At 41.2% G+C, this 19761-nt stretch overlaps 1 protein-coding gene across 3 annotated transcripts; it reads left to right on the plus strand.

Moving 5' to 3' along the window:
* Positions 1-274: 274 nt before the first annotated feature.
* slc2a1b (solute carrier family 2 member 1b) lies at positions 275-18972 on the plus strand. Of its 3 annotated transcripts, none has more exons than XM_070901852.1 (10): positions 275-634; positions 10633-10728; positions 14513-14673; positions 15379-15619; positions 15812-15974; positions 16295-16482; positions 16734-16838; positions 17089-17190; positions 17307-17510; positions 17931-18972. In XM_070901852.1, exons 1-10 carry the CDS (start codon positions 620-622, stop codon positions 18129-18131), a joined length of 1476 nt encoding a protein of 491 aa, XP_070757953.1. In that variant the 5' UTR covers positions 275-619; the 3' UTR covers positions 18132-18972. The 3 variants fall into 3 exon arrangements, with proteins under 3 accessions (XP_070757953.1, XP_070757954.1, XP_070757955.1); XM_070901853.1 differs by lacking the exon at positions 275-634 and adding an exon at positions 2953-2967; XM_070901854.1 differs by lacking the exon at positions 275-634 and adding an exon at positions 8787-8801.
* Positions 18973-19761: the final 789 nt, after the last annotated feature.

Here is a 19761-nt window from a genome sequence, read left to right on the forward strand (position 1 = left end):
AGAATTATATGATAATATGACACTGACACTACTTTACATTTAGTTGATAATACTGTACTTATACTTAGATAAGGGCTTGAATGCAGGTTGTATAGTTACTTTTACTTAAGTAAAGGCTCTGGCCCCCCCTCTTCTTGCCCCCCCTTTGTGCTCTGTCATTGGCTACTTAGGAGGATGGGCCTCCAGCGCCGACACACCCCACTACATTGCGTCAGCATATGAAGGGCTCATGTCCCCTAAAGGACCTGTTTCCATAAAGCTGGACAGGCTGTGCCACTGCTGCAGCTGAACACCAACATCCTGGAAGACTTTACACATCCATGAAGTGAATTAAAGCTGCTGGAGCTTTCAAACACAAGAGAAGAGAAGAGAGCTGACCTCCAACTCAAGCTGCCGGGCTTTTAAAGAGAAAGACAACAACAACAAAAACCCACTGAACCTTCCCCTTCAAAAACACTCGACCGAGGTTTTGAAGTCATTTCAACGGAGCAAAAACCTTCAAGATGACTGACGTCTGAGCGAAACCACCGGGAGAGCCCGAGGAAGTTCTTCATCGCCGTCAACTTTCACAAAAGAAGCAGACAAAGAAGAATAAGAATATTTCCCTCACAGCGCGGCCATGGACTCGGGGAAGGTGATTATATCTCGTTTCACTCCGACAAGCTTTTAAATCCTGTCAAACCTGTTGGGTTGCCTGTGAGTGAGGTTTTTTTTAAAGCTGTCAGTGAGTCTAACATCCGACTGAGTTCAATGAGTTCACAGTATTTCTGCCCATGAAGTACTTCCACGTGTGCCATGACGAAGAGGCGTCAGCGATGATGCAGACAATATTTATGTTATTTTTGCGTCGTTATTACCCGTATGTAACAAATAACGGTGTTTCTAGTCCCTTAAAAGTACTTTCGGGCGCTTTTATGTCCTTTATAATACATAGTATCAGTCCAGTTCGTGTCTGCACTCAATTGTAACCTTAAGTCGCTTTATTGCATATTATTTTCCTGTAATATCCATATAAACATATAGTTTAATAGTACTGCCGCTCACATTGAGCTTTCTTGTGGTTTATTTCCGTATTTAATTTTACGTCATAGTGAGTGGGGTGTTTGGAAGGCTTAGTCGTGTCTCGCGCCTTGTTTGCGTGTTACGTATGTGTGTTTTATAGTATGACGCAGTGTTTTGTCACAGTAGACTGTAGTTGAGGCGGTCTGGTGCTGCAAACATCGCTACGTGACTAAAAGTTTGACAGGGGCTATTTATACCAAAGTGTTTTTTATAACAGCGTCCTGGTAAGACGAGTGGTCGACGAAGTGTCCAGATCCTTCCCTGGCGTAAAAGTAGTGATACGAATATGACGTACAGGTACTCACTTGGTCTGTAAAACGTCAACACTGAAAAATGCCTATCCCAGTTTCTCAGAGCCTAAAGTGACAGTCTGACCGGCGGAGCAAAACCCAAAGTTATACTGTTTATTATTATTTAAAGCTGCAAATCGTCACATTTGAGAAGCTGGAATCAGCTACTGTTTGCATTTTTGCTTGAAAAATTACTTTTCTCACTCTTGACTAATACATTAATTTACTAAGTGTTTCAGCTCTAATGTATTAGCATTACGTATGCATTAAAGAAGCATTTTTTAAGTTGCAGCTGGTGGAGCTGTAAAATCTTAATCTACACAGTAACTATAGCTGTCAGGTATATATAGTGTAGAATAAAATAAAATATTACCCTCTGAATTTAATGGAATTAGTGTAAAGTAGCAGAAAAAGAAAATATTCATGTAATGTACAAGTGCCGCTAAACTGTACTTGATTAGGTGCACTTAATAACATTCCACCACTGGTTTAAGACACAGATAAATTACTTGAATAATTATTTTACTTATCAAAGTTGTTGTCGATTTTCTGTCATCAATAATTTTTTCAGCCTGTGCTTTTGGTTTTGGACAGTTTGTTGGACAAAACAAGACTTACATCATCTTAGCCGCTGAGAACTTGTGCCGGGCAATTTTTCACTACTTTCGGGGTTTCATCAGAGAAATGATCGATAATCGATACTGACAACAAATGTTAGTTTCGTCCCAAAGACTCCTCCGAGGAGGCTGTAGGAACATTTGTAACTTTTCTTTCTTTACATTGTGTCTTCATAAATAGACTGTGATGCTCCCTGTTCAGAAAGTAAACATGACTTATATGGTATCTGATAATGCTGTCTCCGTCCTGGTGCGGCTTGTGGTCACTGTTACATATACAAATATGCAGCACAGTGAAGCACGTACGCCTAAAATGTCCCTCTTCTTCTTCCTCCTATTTTCTCATTGATGTAAGACCAGTTAAACCCAGTGGAGCCGCAGTCTGACATGGTGGTCAGAAAATGTTTCCCTAGCTGTTGTTTTCTCTCTCCACACTGTTTTTCATCCATGCACACTGTGCTATTGTGGACCTTAAGCTGCACGGGTTTGTTGTGGACGTGATGGGAATGGTTCTCTCTGTTCCCAGTTTCCACTGTGACACAGACACAGCAGATTTCCATAGAGAGTGAGAGCCTACCGAGGGAATACGCAGTTGCCAACCCCGGGGTGCTAAAGCCTTGACCCTTTCCTTCCCAGGCTGTTTGCTTCGCTCCCTCTCTCGTGTTTTGTTGCTTCTGGGAGTGTTGAGCCGTTTTTTTGCGTGTAGTTTAGCGTGGGCCCATTAACATCTCGTGGTCCGGATTTTCATACCTGTCTTGTACTTAGTGTTATTCCAAGTTATTTACAGATGAAATCAAGTACGTGGAAAATGCAGCGAGTGACTCAAGTTCACAGAAAAGGCTTTAGGAAGTGGTAGGACTACAGTTTCGTTTCCAGGGAAGTAACACGGATTCAGAGAGGTATTAATGCTGTTGTTAAAACCTGCTCGGGCAACTTTTGTTTAAGGTCCTGTTGATCTCACGCAGTAGACTTGGTCCAGGTTTATGGACTGTGCATCAGTTTCAGGTAGTTGCACAAATGAGCACAACTTAATTTCATTTTTTCCGCTTCATTTTCAGTAATTTTCACTCACCTTTTAAATCTCATTGTTTCAGTGCAGCTGCATTCTAATTATTATGCAGTTATTCACCCTAATTCACCCTAAAGCTCATCCTTTAAATCATGCCATATTAATGATGTCTAACTTCACATTGTTGTCCATCTAAGAGTTTCTTTCTCAACAACAGTAAGCTTTGTCACCTCATTTTTCTCTACAAAGAATAAAAATGGTAATTGGGGTCAAGCATACAGTTGACCTGCTCTGTTTTGAACAAAACAGCCCCTAAACATTTTACTCCTACAGACTTGAGAGCACAGGTATTTTGATTGGGAGTCCAGAGCCAGCAACCAGCCTCACATTGTACAGACTTAATTGCTCAGGCTTAATTCCTCTCCATCCACTTCCTTTCAGTCACCTGCCAACTCCTGCCTTCCTTATGACTGTCCAGTAGATTTACTTTCATGTGCATGACTAGCTCCCTTCAGTATGTCTTATAGTCTAACTGTCAGCCATGTCCTAATGAGGCTTAATGAGGCCTTGCTGCAAAAATTGGGATTAAGAGATCTTGGAGGGTTTGAATTGAGATGACCAAGCAAGCAAGAGTGCATGTTTAATTCACTTTGTTGAGAAACTGGGCGGCTTTGTGCACACTGTACTGATCACTGTTCACATGGAGGGGTTGAAATGCAGAGGCGAGCTGTTCGTCTCTGGGCGTCTTTTGACCTAACGATTCGACTAAAATTAGCTTGGTTAAGTAAATCAGATTTGAATTTATGTGTTCGACCTCTACACCTTTGGTCTCACCTCCGACTAACAAATATCAATTTCCTCTCATTGACTGCGCTGCAGAATCATTTTGAACTGCCTGAAGCACTCTTAGGCTGTTGTTACATAATGTGAACTGAGCTAAATAGCTACTGTATCTGAAAATAGTAATGATCGATTATTTAGGCTGCTTGGATGCAACATTTGTGGGACATTGTTGATCTGTCATCTACTTTTTTAAATATTCACATTTTAAGCATTTTTACTTCTTAATCTAGTAATTGTGACATGATTACACACCTTTCCTCTGTGTTTTATTTGATGATCTCGTCCTCTTATGCTTCCTCATAACTGTTCGTCAGTCCAATCTTTGCGTTCACACAGGCATATTGTTTGTATTCACCACACAAACGTTCCCAAACACAGGGCCTAACTGTAAACAATTTTAGTTTGTCATGGTTCTCTATTTTTAAATAAAGGTTGATAATAACCAGAACTACCAGGAAACTCAGAGAGTTAGTATGCCCATCCCTTTTACATTATTCATCTGGGTTTCTGCCCACAGTTCCTGTAAAGATCAGGCTTACTTCTCCTGAAGGGTTAAGCTGCACCTGAATGAAGTGTAAACCGGAGGCAGATAATTTAATCAGACAAACACAATGCCTTTGTTCTGCTTCGCGGTACAACTTCAACTTGTGTACTCTTTGCACTTTACAGACCTCACATGTAACAAACACACACACGAGAGCAACAACAATAACTGAACCAACTGCTTATGGTTATGAAAGAAGAGAACTTACTATCAATCACATATCAGCCACAGTGAAAAAAAAATAGCCACTGGTAAAATATAAAGAATGTAAAGTAAAATAGTGTTAAAAAAATATACTCATATAGCATTCATCTGGGCTTTAACTTTAATGTTTACAGCGTCCTACAGTCTGAACTGTGCTAATGCAGAGAATGACATCCATCTCTGGTGCAGCATAAACATTAAAACAAACACTAAAAACAGCACCGGTCACAATGAGGAGGCATTAAAACTGAACAGAGCTGAGAGGAGTTGAGGTGAGAACGGGGCACATATTGGATTCCCCACAGCTGTGTAAACTGAGACCGTCGAGGTGACGTGCGGATGGACGTGATGGTAGCAGCGTAGGCCATCACGAGAGTCTGACTGCAGGAGGAACTAAACTGCATTGAATTACAGCCTGCTTACGATTAAACACAGAGTGACCTGATTCAGAGGAAACTCTCTGGCTGCGATGACTCAGAAACTAAGTAGGTTGCCGTAAAAAATACCACAAGCAGATCATAAGCCTCTGTTCATAGGGTGAGGGTTATGAACAGATGTACAATTAAGCAGCATTTGTTAAACTAAAACAGGCCGTTAATGATTATCAAGAGGAGAAATTACTGATGATATATCAGTTGAAGTAATACAGCCATCGCAGTCTCCTGCTTATGGTTTAGTGTTGAAGTTAGTTGTCTTGTGAGTTGCCTTTAGGATGTTTGCCTAAATATTTCCCTCTGTCAGCTGTTATATTGACTTTACTACTTGAACAAAATGTCATTTCATTTGAGTATTAAGAGACACAACAGGGGTGTTTAAGCATACTGCAAGAGAAATTCGGCTATACAAAAACATTTTGTACCAAACCTGTGGCAAAACAGTGGTCTGATATCAGGGATGGGAAGTGACTGATTACAATTACTCAAGTACTGTACTTAAGTACAATTTTGAAGTACTATTTCTATTTTTTGCAACTTTATTCTTCTACTCCACCACGTTTCAGAGGAAAATATTGAACTGTTTACTCCAACACATTTATTTGCAGCCATAGTCACTAGTTACTTTTCAGTTTTCATGATGGATTAAACCAGGTTAAATAACAGTTTGAGGGCCAAACAAGTCAAATTAGCAAACATTTCACAAAAAAGCAACGATAAGAGAAGACAAAAAATTACAAATGTGTGTAACAGAGCTTTGCTTTTTCTCCTTTCCTCTCCCACTGATCACCTCACAACCCCTTAGATAAGATAGACAACTCCAGCACAGTATTCATATCTAATGACTAGTTGACATTTATATGTGGGTTATTGGCTTCACTTTTACTTCAAAGTGTTGTTGGCAGCAGTTTGAATGTTCCCTGTTGTGGTCAAACCATCTAATTAAAGTTTACCGCAACACTGTCATGTTTTCAAGAACTTTTTAGGTCAGCTGACTTTGCTTGTCAGAGCTTAAGTTACTGTTTCCTGGTTTGGCTCTCTGTGTGTTTAAGTATTAGTAGATGTATTTTACCAAAAAAAAAAGGGGGGTCACATTAAATAACTGTGTACTTTTAGGGTTAGCGATAGAGTATACAGGATCATCTTCTATGTTTGTTGAATCTCGTAGATCAACTTTATGTTTAAAGAGGTTTTGCATCTTGGCTCAAAAGCATAAAAAGTGAAGCAATGGTATATATTAGCAGTTATACTTGCACATATCCTTATTTGGAGAAAACTGGAATAGCATGGTGTGAGCTGGTGTGTACAGTAAATGTTTGCACAGATCTCCATTTTCCTTCTCCAGATTTTAATGTGCTTTATTAATGTGCTCTGTATCAGTCCCGTTGGCTGCTCTTACTGTTTACCCAATAAGAGAGAGTCTGTGGTGCCAAGCAACCAAAGCTACTATCAACAGTGTTAATTGTATACTGCAGCAATGACTTGACAGAAATGTCCTTTCTGCCTACCCACATCATGTTTTACTTTTCACATGCAAAGAGGACACATTTGCATGGATGTCTATCAGCTCTTCGGATCATGTAAATAAAGCAAAGGCATGGAAGGAGGGAGTTATTACCATACCTTGATCTCATCATACCAGGTGCTGATTCAAGTCTGACACTTTAATGAAAAGACAATTTTTTAAAAAACATGACTCCTATACAATGTTCCAGATGTATTTAGTTGGGAAAATGTACCAGCAGCATCACCACTGTGCATTGATTCAATCTTGGAAGGAGAAGAAAGGTTGGTTTTCAGGGGACGGGTGTGAAATGAACACCAGCCACCAACTAAATGCCGGTGGGATTTGGTGGCTGAGTTTGTCTGTATTTGTCAGTTCCAGTCAGAGGTTTTCTTCTGCTTTTTCTTTTACATGGCCAAATGTGAACAAAAGTCACTGAGACCTGTACAGGCTGAATTCCATAAGCGGTTCTTGACTTTTCCTCAGTTTGACAGTATTATAAACCCAAAACTTTCTGAATCATGACTGAAAATGTTCATAGAGTTCTCTCGACCCTTAACGACAAGGCATTACCTGCTAATTCTTCTATTCTGGCTTGTACTGATATTAAAAGCTATGTCATTTATACTATCGACATTGTTCATATTAGATTTTTTTTCTTTTGTACACTACGTTATTCATGTCATTATCAGCTTCAAAAATACTATCTCTCTAACAGAGTGGATTCCTCCTCAGATTTACACTAAGGCTACATGTAGATTAGTGTGGTAGGCAGTGTGATGCCAGGCCCTCGAGAGTAGTTAGCTTAGCCATCCTGTGTAAGTAAACAAACACAAAAGCTCCATTTAGATATGTAAACAAAACTGAAAGCTGCAGCTGAGTGAAACATGCCTGGGAGACACCTGAAGGCACCAGAAGAGGACTGGTTACCAGTGGTGGCTTCATAAAATAGTTTTTCTGGGTGTGACTTCATTGTTTCCACATTGAGGAAATCATATAGTGTACTGCTGCCTCTGGTGTCTGTGTACGAGGAACAATATCAAACTCACCTGACTCACTTGACGGGTGAGCGAGGAGCGGGGGAGGTTTGGCTGATGTGTGTTGGAGCCATTTCAGGTTAAACTTATTCATTTTAAATGTAACCAATAACAATCAAAATAATAAACAAACAATACAAATTTATTAACAGTGGATTTCCTCCAGTTTTATATGAACGCTGAGATGATGCTTTACATCTTTGTCACATTTAAAATGAAAAACACTGTATTGAAGAAAGTCCCAAAACTTAGTGATTGCTATATGTTCGACTAAAACTCGTTGGCCTATTCAAACAGTATGTGTGCACTGAGGCCAGGCTGAGGGAGGTCTTTTTGTATATAGGTTAAAGGTAAAGATGTCACAGAAGAGTGTTTGATTCCTCCTGAACACACACCTTTGATAGCCGCTTGCAGCTGGATTCAAACATCCACATTTAAGGGAGTTTTTGCAAATAATTCCAGCTATTCCCAAGAGGGAGCGAGATTTAAACAGTATCCCGTGATGACTTTTCCCAGAGGGGACAGACAAAAAGCAGCTGGTAGTTGACTGAAAGTTTGTGCCGTTTCTTCAAAGCGGTGGCTTTGGCAGAACAACATCACTTCTGGTTGGTCTCCTCACTGGGGAAGTGGCTCCTTTAAGAGTCCGGCCCACAATGCTGAAAAGTGAGTGTGTTTATATTCTGTGCCTAAGCAGTGCTGCCGTGGACTTGATGACCCTCATAACAAGAGTCCCTATTGGCGCAGAAGTGTAGGTGGGTCTTTAAGTGTTTTTAGCCACGCTGAACACGCTGGAGTGAATGCCTCCAGAAACATTTTTTTTCTTCCAGCTCTCCTCCCTCTTCATCATGCAGGGGAAGAATTCAGGCCCACACAGAAAAGTTGTTGACTGGCTACTTCTGTCACCAGCTATACTGCCATTTAAAAGCAGCCTGCAGCACTATGGTGATATTACAGAGGACCACGCACAATCCTTTCAAATACTTTAAAGGAACTGTCCTTTTTATTAAAGCCTTGTGGGGTCGGCTCTCGTGTTTATCTTCCTCTCTGGAAGCTTTAATGAAAATTCCAGAGATTCACCCTCAAGCTTTGAATCAGAGGTGTGCTCTTCAGAAGGTTTGTGGAGACACAATGACATGAGGCACTTGAATGATTGAATGAATAGATACTTCTATAATGAATGTTTTTTTACATTAACAATGGATCACATGACAACTTGCATGTGAAAGGGGTTGCTTCGTCGTGATGAACCAACAGAAAGTAATCACACAACTCTGCAGCTCCCCTCGGCTCACGTTTTTTTTAAGTGGAAAAAGCTTTAAAAACCCACTGTACACCTACCTACTCAACACCAAACAGCAGAAAGATGAAGTTAATGGACATAGTGGAGCATTTAGTTGCTAAAGAATCAGATATGTCCCTCAGCTGTTGATAAAACAAAGTTAGAAAGAGAATAAATATTGGACTTACATTTCCAAGAAGGCCAGAAACACAACTCTAAAGGGTCTTAGTGCTCAAAGACACATCACAAGGCATACAGCATACAGGTGTGATCCTTGCAACAAAATGATAAATAATTTCTGCTTGTTTTGTCTGCATATGATAAAGGAAAGAGATTGTGAGGTGACATCTACCCTTGTTAAGGTCATGCCTTTTGTTGCCATAACATAACGAACCTATCTGGTGTGAATCACTGTGGCAAAGGATTGGTGCGAATCACAGGACTTCAAAGTCAAAACATTAATCATCCAGACATGATGACTGATGGTGAGATATGACAGATGGAAATAGTAAGCGAGATGTACATGCTGAAACACTAACTTACAGTTAGTAGAAGCAGAAATGATAGCCGATTTGAGTGAACAACAAAAAGGTAAATTGTAGCTAGAGGCTGTTTTTTGCCTGTCTGAGGGGAGGAAATAGACAGCGACATACTCCTGTCTGGTTTATTAACTTTTTGGTATGAGGAAAATCTCCACTGATCTACTGGGCTCTGCTGAGATCAAGCAACAAGTGAACTCTGTAATAACAGGAAGTGGAACGCAGACAATGACATGTAGACTTGGGTCTAACCTGGACCAGTTCCAAGAAGCACGATTATTCAGTCAGGATAACTCTGCTGAGTAAAACCTGGAGCCTCCTTAGACCTGACCCCAAGTTTTACTCAGCAAAAGTTGTCCACATAACTTGGTAAACATGCTTCTGTGACCAGGTGTCAGTGTTACAGCATAGTGAATGCTTTGTCCCAAAAACTAGCATTAACTTCATTTTCATTATGTCAGGTGATATGTGTGGGAGTTAGTAAAACTCCAACTGGAAAGATGAGACAACTACTATTTGTTGTCATTCCATCTCATGCAAATGGATTCAAATTGATTGTCCAGCTGATAAAATGATGATGGTGAATAACTGGTCAAACTGGTCTCCTCACTGACAAGAAGTTCCAAGAAGCATGATTATTCAGTCAGGATAACTCTGCTGAGTAAAACCTGGAGCCTCCTTAGACGTGACCCCAAGTTTTACTCAGCAAAGGTTGTCCACATAACTCGGTAAACATGCTTCTGTGACCAGGTGTCTGTCTGTTGGCTGTTGGCTGTGTCCAGTAAGAGTTTGAAGATACATTTCTCAGTCTCTTCCCTGTTCTTCTTGAACTTATGTCATAAGACATCTTTTATGGGCATCCCAATTTCACCGTATTGCATAATCTGGCCTGATACCCAACATCCAAGTTATTTTAGTTTATTTTTAACAGTGAACTCATTGATATTGATATGAATACACAGTGAGGGATAAAATTAGGTTGGACACGCTGAACATTTTGTTACAACTGCAAGTAAAAAAAGGTCAGTCAGTGTTACAGCATAGTGAATGCTTTGTCCCAAAAATTAGCATTAACTTTTAACATTTTCATTATATAAGGTGATGCGTGTTGGAGTCAGTAAAACGTGTCCAACTGGAAAGATGAGACAACTACTATTTGTACTCATTCCAGCTCATGCAAATGGATTCAAATGGATTGTCCAGCTGATAAAATGATGATGGTGAATAACTTCGAATAACAAGACTTCTTATTCTTTGTGGTATCTTGCAGAAAATAACGTTTCCGTTGATGATGAGTGTTGGAGCAGCTGTGATCGGCTCCCTCCAGTTCGGCTACAACACCGGTGTCATCAATGCCCCTCAAAAGGTGAGTTATGTGTTTGCAAACATGTCATTCAAACAGTATCTCCAAGAGGGTTTTTACAGCTTGTTTTAGCCCACCAAGATGCAGTATTACTGGGTCTGCAGTATATGAATACAGTGGCCAGCCTAGCCCCAGTACTCACTTGTTGGATTGGAGAACAGGACAGAAAGTGTGGGGGGGGTGGGTTGAGGGTTGAGATAATAATAGCTGCATTCAGGCCTATCAGGTCCAAGGACATCTGTATTAACAGACTCTGACTGATTCCTGTGTAAAAGAGTGTGTCCAATGCCCAAAAATGGACCTCTGCTGACCAGCAGCAGGCTGGGAAAAGCCAGACAAGGAAATTCAGAGGAAATTAAATGAAGGACGTAGACAGTCATTTATCCCCTTAACAATGCAAAGTAATTGAAAAGATGTTTTCATGCCCCCCTCTGGACTAAATCTACAGTAGGTTTATTAACAGACAGGTACACCTAAGAAACTCATTTCCTGGGCAATCTCTATATAATAACTTCTGTCTGCCCAGTTTGCGTTTGTCTGAACACACCCTGTGACGACACAGCTGTCTGTCCACAGGTCACAGGTGTGTCGCCAGACAGGCCAAAGCTCTGCCTGCTCCTTTTATTTACCTTTGACATGTGTGCAGAGTCCTCGGTGTGCTGGAGACCGACTGTCACAGTGATCTACAGTCACAGCTGTTTGTGGTGCTCTCTCTTGGTGTGGGCATCCTGATTTTCATTTGCTCGTCCACTGTCATCACACTATCAGAGCTAACCTGGACTTTGATGAGAAGGACGCTTTGAAAATGTGAATTCTTTCATCAGCTGTCTCTGAAAAGTGGGGAACGAAAGTACATTTCCTTATTGTATTTGGTTTGAGCAAACCATTTGAAATATACAGGAAATAGACAGTAAAGAGAGTCTGGGTAAAGATGTGATCTCTTGTTAATTTCGTCTTGAGTCATAAAGAAGGCGAAGTGGGCAGCACATGTAAAAGAGGGGATTTTAGGCCTTGAGACATTTGTGCATAAGTTGTGCAATCGTCATGGATTGTGCAAACAGCAGTAATGAAACTCAATATTAGGAAGCCTTTGTGTTGTTTTGTAAACTGGTTGTGGATAAAGAGTGACAAGAGAAAAATTATTTTAGCTATGGATTCATCTGCTCATTATTTACTACACTAATCAATTAATCACGTGGTCTATAAACTATCAATGAAAGATAATGGGGTAAGGTCTGTCGCAGTTTCTAGAGTGCAAGGTGATGTCTTCAAATGTCTCGTTTTGTCCGACCAACAGTCCAAAAGATATTCTTAAGATATCCAGTTTGTAATGATGTAAAGCAGAGAAAAGCAGCAAATCCTCACATTTGAGAAACTGGGATTGCTTAAAAAGAATGCTTCAATAATGAATCGATTATCAGAATAGTTGCTGTTGATCGACTAATTGTTGCAGCTCTTAGTCTGTCCTTGCTTGCTGAAAAGTAATCAGGATATTTGATAAGATTCCATAATATTGAATCCAGTATTTTGCCTCTACAACACCACAGCTGTTAGAGCAGCACAGATTTGCCTCCACCACGAAAACAGCACGTGTTCGGCTTCATGGGGCTCAGCTCAGTGTGGCTGAGTGAGGGGCTGCAGATTGACAGGGAGGCGGTGAATATGTGGTCTGTTACACACTGGGCCAGTGTGAACCTGCCCTCTCGGCTCTTTATCCCCTTCCCAATGTGCTGCCTAGGTCTCACACACACACACACACACACACACAAACACACAGAGGTCTCAGCAACGTCACGTGCAAACAGTTTAAGAACGAGCGTGCAGAAAAAACAGTTACTCAACACAGGCTCTTAATCCTCGATAAGTTAATGACCACTTTAGAGGCTATAATTTTACACGTGCAACTTTTATATAGCAACAGCACTTGAGATTATCACCAGCACTGTTCTCCAGTGTGCGATAAAGGCTGCAGTGATGCTGCTGCTGCCAGTGACGTAGGTACCGCGCTGTGTTAGAGCGTCTCCGATTAGATACGCTCTTTCAGCAGCCTAGCTGCAGCTCGCCGTCCTGTCCTCCTCCTCCTGCTGCATGTCTGCCTGTTCCACAAAGCAAATAATATCCTTATTTGGAAATTTAATCGAGGGGGTCATCTGTGTTTTGTTTGTATTAGAGAATCTTTGGTGCTAAAGGTTAGGGGGAGAGATCAATCTTTCCTTGATGAAGTTTGTTTCTAAATGTTTTCTTTCCTTGAGTTTATTGCTGTTCATGCCAATGACAAGGTTGCTCCTCCTGGAGCAATACATATCTAAGAACTGCATATCGCGTCTTGTGTGCTGGATTGTTCTTTACTTACTTATTTTTGTTCAAAGACAACTAAGTGTTGAAGAAAGATTATTTCACCCTGTGTGTGCCGAATACACTGCTCACCTTGACGACTACTACGGCTACAAGCCAGCTCCAACAACATACGCTGGCAGCCTGACACCATGAATAGACAGCTTGTTTCATTGTGTGGTTAGAGCCAGCTGGAGGTTTGGACTGCAGCCTGGAGTAAGACTTAAGGAGAGAACACATAATAATTATGTAACTTCTCAGCCATTCAAGAAATCTTAATCTGAAAAGTATTAAGTTGCAGAAAATTGATGCACTCAAGTTGAGTACAAGTACCCTTCAAATTGTATTTAAGTGCAGTACTTGAGTAAATGTACTTAGTTCATTCCACCGCTGCTTGCAAATGAATAAACCCAGAGATCAGTACGAGTTCTTCTAAATAAAGCAGTTTTTGAAAGGGTAGATGTGATGGGATGAAGGTCAGGGGTACAGTGCAGGATATGATGACACACTTGTGATGTGACTTGGATATGACCCAAGCCTTGTGTTAAGAGTGTCACTCTATATGTATCCCTCCACCATAGAAAACAAGTGATAGCCTCGCTTTTCATAACTCTCTGATAAGGACATTGCTGAGTATTTATTCCACATGCCATCATTGAGCTCTAGTACACGTAGAGCTCTGGTGCTAGGTCATCTGCCGAGTGTTTCAAAACAAGTATGGGGGATGTTACACTATCGCAGACGACAGAGCTGGAGTTAAAATATGGAAGTGACGGTGGTGGTGATGGGAGGGAGTGGGGGTGGGGGGGAGACATACTGGTGGAGTCACAGAGTTACGAGAGGTTGCATACATGATATGAGATGTGTCACTGTGACACAGGCTCTGCTGCTGCTTAACTTATGTCACTCGCTGGCCTGGGCGTGTTTGTCAACATAGTCGTCTGTGATGAGGATGGAGGGGGTGGGGGGAGGGGAACTGAAACTTGAAACTCGCCTGGACTGCCTGCCGGAACTTCCTGGTTGTCAGGAAGTGGTAATGACTATACAGTGCTGCCATCAGCTGGTCGCACAGCAACAGCTCAACCATCATTATGTATTGGCCTAAGGAAGAGGAAAACACATGAACGCACATGATCTTATTCCCAAGAGTTTATGTAACTATAACAATGACCTTAACACTATGATGTCATACCACTTTTATAATGATGATTATATGTTTCTAGATTCATGAATATCATCATGATAAAATATCATGAAGAATAAAAAATATTCACATTTACAATATTTAAGTGAAAAATAGAAGTAAAAAATATATACAATAACAATGTATATGTATGTATATATGTATGTATGTATTGCACTGTCACATATGATCAGCTCAGAATATATATCTTGTTTATTTGTATAGAAAAACATTTAACATTTGGTTCCCCCCCCCCCCCCCCCGTGGCAGATCATTGAGAAGTTCATCAATGAGACGTGGTTTGAGCGCTACCAGGAGCCCATCACCAAGAACTCCCTCACGGCCATCTGGTCCATCGCTGTCGCCATCTTCTCTGTCGGTGGCATCTTTGGCTCCTTCTCCGTCGGACTCTTTGTCAACCGCTTTGGAAGGTAAAAAGAAAAAACAAAACCAATTGCTGGTATTACAATAGCATGACAGCCTTTGGGGGTTTTCTAAAAGAAACAGCTGGATACATTTTCTCCATAAAAGGAATAAAAATTAAAGCTGTGATCGTTAGACTGAAACTTTTTACTTGGAATACACATTGATGTTTCTTAAAGAGCAATTTAACAACCCATTTCAGCTTGTATACGCTCCCTTCACAAATTCAAAAAAAGCTTTTAAATGTAGACACTCACTCTCTTGGGTGGAGCGTGGAACACCAACATTATAGATTTTTCACATATTTGCTTTTTGGTCTAGAAGAAAGAATTGCAATTTTCAGTGGAAAGATGCTAAAATCAACGCTGTTGACTAGGACCAGGATCAACTGATAATAAAGGGACTGCACACACAATTCACTAAATGAAAAAAAGTGGATTTGGTGTGAAGTTGCTCTTTAATAATGTGACGGTATTGATCAGGACCCGCACTCTTCTTGGAGTCCACATAGAACATAAAAAGCAGCACAGAAATAACACAAAACACGGCAAAAATAACGGACACATTATGGTTAAATGAACAATTTTAACAATCACTATCTGAGCTTCACGTGATCAAAAAAACACGTTAGCGTGCAAATCTGTAAATGTAATTTTTAGGTAGCATGACATGTCTGAATTAAGTGTGTTAAATTAATCTTGTTCTCCCTACAGGAGGAACTCTATGCTCATGGTCAACGTCCTGTCCTTCATCTCAGCCATTCTGATGGGCTTTTCGAAGATGGCGAGCTCCTGGGAAATGCTGATCGCTGGCCGTTTTGTGGTGGGCCTCTACTCCGGCCTCTCCACAGGCTTCGTGCCCATGTATGTGGGTGAGGTTTCCCCAACATCCCTACGAGGAGCCCTGGGAACCCTCCACCAGCTGGGCATTGTCGTCGGCATTCTCATTGCCCAGGTTGGTGGATAGTAATTGTTCCAGTAGTTTTATTTTAATACTGTAACATGGATAGTGAAGTTTAAGATTATCCTATGAGATAACAATACAACTGTGTGGCTTTTCCTCATCCTGCTAGGTTATTTTTACAAATGCGTCCTAGATGCTGTGCAGGTGGTTCATGTGTGTGATGTGTGTCTGGGTTGATTTCAGGTGTTTGGAATGGAGGCGATCATGGGCAACGACAACTTGTGGCCGCTCCTCTTGGGCTTCATCTTCGTCCCTGCAGTGTTGCAGTGCATCCTGTTGCCTCTCTGTCCCGAGAGCCCCCGTTTCCTGCTCATCAACAAGAACGAAGAGAACAAGGCCAAGACTGGTGAGTTCACACACACACACAGACACACATGCTCAAGAGGTCATAGCATTTACAGCTTGAAGTATTTAGTCATAGCTGCTGTGTTTGTGCATGATTTTTAATTACTTTTTAATCCAATAGTGCTGCGTTTTTACAGAAATTGGGTAAAGAAGTGACACTTTGAAAACACAAGATTTTTCTGTCCTAAAATTCAACAAAATCATCACAGATTGCAATAAAAGTAACCAAAAAGACAAAGATAAATGTAGCTGAGTTGGGGAAAAGGAACAGTGCAGCTTGTAGAGTTAAAAATCTTAAGAGTTTTTTTCTTCACATCTCAGTGTTGAAGAAGCTCAGAGGCACCACAGACGTGAGCGCTGACATGCAGGAGATGAAGGAGGAGAGCCGGCAGATGATGAGGGAGAAGAAGGTGACCATCCCAGAGCTGTTCCGCTCGCCCCTCTACCGCCAGCCCCTCATCGTCGCTGTCATCCTGCAGCTCTCCCAGCAGCTGTCTGGCATCAACGCTGTGAGTGTCCCGGCCAAGACGTTATCCTGTTGTTCACTCTGAGGATTGTCATGGAGATTCTGATGAAAAGACACAGAAACAGAGAAACATCTCTATTCCCTGACACACTTGGCACACCTTCAACTGCTATTTCACAGTAGAGCTAAATCAGAAGAAGATATCCTGAACAGAACTTCATGTCAGCTGTGTAAAAAAAAAAGAAAAAGGAAACTCTCTCATGTTCAAATCTTTTTGGTTGTCGTACTTTTTAGATATTCTACTACTCCACTCGTATCTTTGAGAAAGCCGGGGTTGAGCAGCCGGTCTATGCCACCATTGGAGCCGGTGTCGTCAACACAGCTTTCACTGTGGTGTCGGTGAGTACAGTATAAAGTTTTTAAATTTTGAAGTGAAATCACCATTACAGTACAAATAAAAGAGGGTGTCAAAAGCAACTAGTTATAGAGATATTTTCACCCAGGAAGGATTGTGAAATTGTGGACAAATTTGAGGTGGAAAATGGTATTTCCACATTTCAGTCAAAACTTTGAAATACTACTGATAATGGTTTATTACTTTGTAGTACTGCACTGACCTTATTCCTCATCTTGTTTATTTTTTGTGTAGCTGTTTGTTGTGGAACGTGCAGGACGTCGGTCTCTGCACCTCCTGGGGCTGCTGGGAATGGCTGGCTCTGCCGTCTTAATGACCATTGCCTTGGCCCTGCTGGTAGGTTTCTCCTTAAGACAATGAATATATGTAGCGATTATGCTGGAGGTGGTAGTCAAGTTTCCTACTGAGTAAATACCAGTAACTAACCTCCTTCTTGCCCTCTGGTCTTGTAGGACCAGCTCAAATGGATGTCATATTTGAGCATCGTGGCCATTTTTGCTTTCGTCGCATTCTTTGAGATCGGACCGGGTCCCATCCCCTGGTTCATCGTGGCAGAGTTGTTCTCGCAGGGACCCAGACCTTCAGCCATTGCTGTAGCTGGTTTCTCTAACTGGACTGCCAACTTCATAGTGGGAATGGGATTCCAGTATGTAGAGGTGAGTAAAAAAAAAAAGACAGGAGAAAACATTTGGATTTAGCATTTGTGTTTGTGAGGTAACACTATTTTATGGGTTCATAGCTTCTTAGGAAGTTTCCTGGAAAGAACTACGTAATTTGAGACAAATGATACAAAGTTCCTTTTAGTTAGGATCTATTTGAATTGTTGATTTTCAGCAGAATATTCTTGAAAGAATTTAAACCCAAGTAAAGACTCATTTAGAATTAAAAAATGTTGCCTTTCTCCTGCAAAGATTTATCCAAAATCTAGTATTACAAACTTCCCCCATTATGGCAATTGCTTACGGCACATTTAACATGTCAGTAATCATCACATTTTCATACTTTTCATACTCCATTTACTGTCATATTATTGAACGCTGCTAAATAATTGTCTCTCCTCTTATCTCTCTCCGCAGGAGCTGTGCGGCCCCTACGTGTTTATCATCTTCACTGTGCTGCTGCTCTCGTTCTTCATCTTCACCTACTTCAAAGTGCCGGAGACCAAGGGCCGGACGTTCGACGAGATCTCGGCCGGCTTCCGCCAGTCGTCTGCCTCCGGAGGAGAGAAGCACTCGCCGGAGGAGCTCAACAGCCTGGGAGCTGATTCTCAGCTCTGAGCGACTGTTTTTAACTTCCGACAAACTCTTTCTCAGACCGCGGAGGAACGAGAAGGGTCTACCAACTAGAAGTAGACAGATCCATTGGTAGAATAATTTTCACACTGTCACCACATTTCGGGCGTCATTACCAAACACAGAACAGCCCCGTGTGATTCTCCAACATGACGTCTTCCGCTGCCCCTCTCATGTCACACAAGGCAACAAAAACTCGATGGGCACTATGTCGCCTGGCGGATGTGGAGAGGGGAGTTGAGGATAGATGGGGGAAGGTTTTTAATATTTTAAAAATATTTTAAAGAAGGAAAAAGAGTGTCTGCATCAATCAACCAACCTTTTTTTAAACTTTTTTTCACTGAATATGTTACTGATATGTGCTTATGCTCTGTTCTTTGTAGCCTGTTGCAATACAGTCTGTTTATTATCATCTGGTTAAAGAGCGCTGTAGCTGTAGAGATCAGTTCACTGTGCAGAATACTTGTTTTTATCAATCATACTGTATAGTTGAATCACTGTAGCCTGTAGATGCTGCGCAGCTCCACTTTGTCTCCCCCCACCAGATGGTGCACTGCCCTTTTAAAAAAAGTCCCAAAGCTCCACCGATAAGGAATAAGTTGTTTGTACCTTTTTAAGTTACTGAGTACACAAATGTGTTGGTGTATTGCTATAAGGATTCTAATTTTCTTAATGAAATGTATTAGACAGTAACACTCCACATATTGTTGTTACTTATTTACTCCTGCTGGATAACATTTTACTCCTTGTATTGTTAGACAAAATACTTTTCATACTGAAAATGTCATGTTTTATAAGATTTATGGTCATAAAGACAAACAAAACAAAGAAAGTCATTCGCCATTCATTCCTTTTTAGCAGTACATTTGATGAAATTAATATTGACTGTGCAAGAGAAGCAGTATCTGCACAGCTGCCAGAGTGCTGAACTTGGCAGCAAGGTTGAATAAATAAATCATCTATCCATTTTACCATGACATAAGTACGCAATCACAATCAGCAGCCCCCAAAACCAAAAATCTGTCTGACAAAACCAGAACGTTTGTGTTTTAAGTGCCTGTCTAAAAAAGAAATCCAGCCTCCTCTGCCTTCAGCCTTTCAGCCTTATCACTGTGGAGCGGTTTCAGGTCAGATCAGCCTGATCCAGACTGGAAGCTTCTGTCAGTGGACAATCTTCATTTTCTGAGTTGAGATTACCTGTAGAGCTTCCAGAGTCTGGGGAATTGGTTTAAGAGCTGTCTGGATCTTTTCACACAAACGTGAGCTGCAGCGCTGCCTGCTGTCCCTCTGTGACAACTACGAAGCATCTTCAGAAAAAAAGAGAAATAGAAAGAAAAAATGAAATGAAATAATGGGGACCTAAGTGAATGTCAGCCTGTTGGAAGGTTTTCATTATCCTGAAGGTGCCCGTCACCCATCTTGTGTCAAACTCCCAGTGTTCCTTGCACTCAGTAATGTCCATTACGTGTCCTAGGAGGCGGACACATATTGCTATGGTGCAAGGCTTGTTTTGTGCCTTGTGCACTGAGTTCTGCAGTATTGTTTGCTCTCTCTCTCTCTTTGGGTTGTGTGCTGTACTGTATACGGTATCTGGTGGAAAACGAATGATGTAGTC

This window comes from Enoplosus armatus, chromosome 3 (assembly GCF_043641665.1).
Source record: "Enoplosus armatus isolate fEnoArm2 chromosome 3, fEnoArm2.hap1, whole genome shotgun sequence".
Classification (NCBI taxonomy): Eukaryota; Metazoa; Chordata; class Actinopteri; order Centrarchiformes; family Enoplosidae; genus Enoplosus; species Enoplosus armatus.

What these genes read in the sequence shown, in the direction of transcription:
- slc2a1b (XM_070901852.1), top strand. An exon ending in TTTGTCAACCGCTTTGGAAG is followed by an intron (nt 14,674 to 15,378) that starts GTAAAAAGAAAA and finishes TTCTCCCTACAG; the next exon opens with GAGGAACTCTATGCTCATGG. An exon ending in AGCTGTCTGGCATCAACGCT is followed by an intron (nt 16,483 to 16,733) that starts GTGAGTGTCCCG and finishes CGTACTTTTTAG; the next exon opens with ATATTCTACTACTCCACTCG.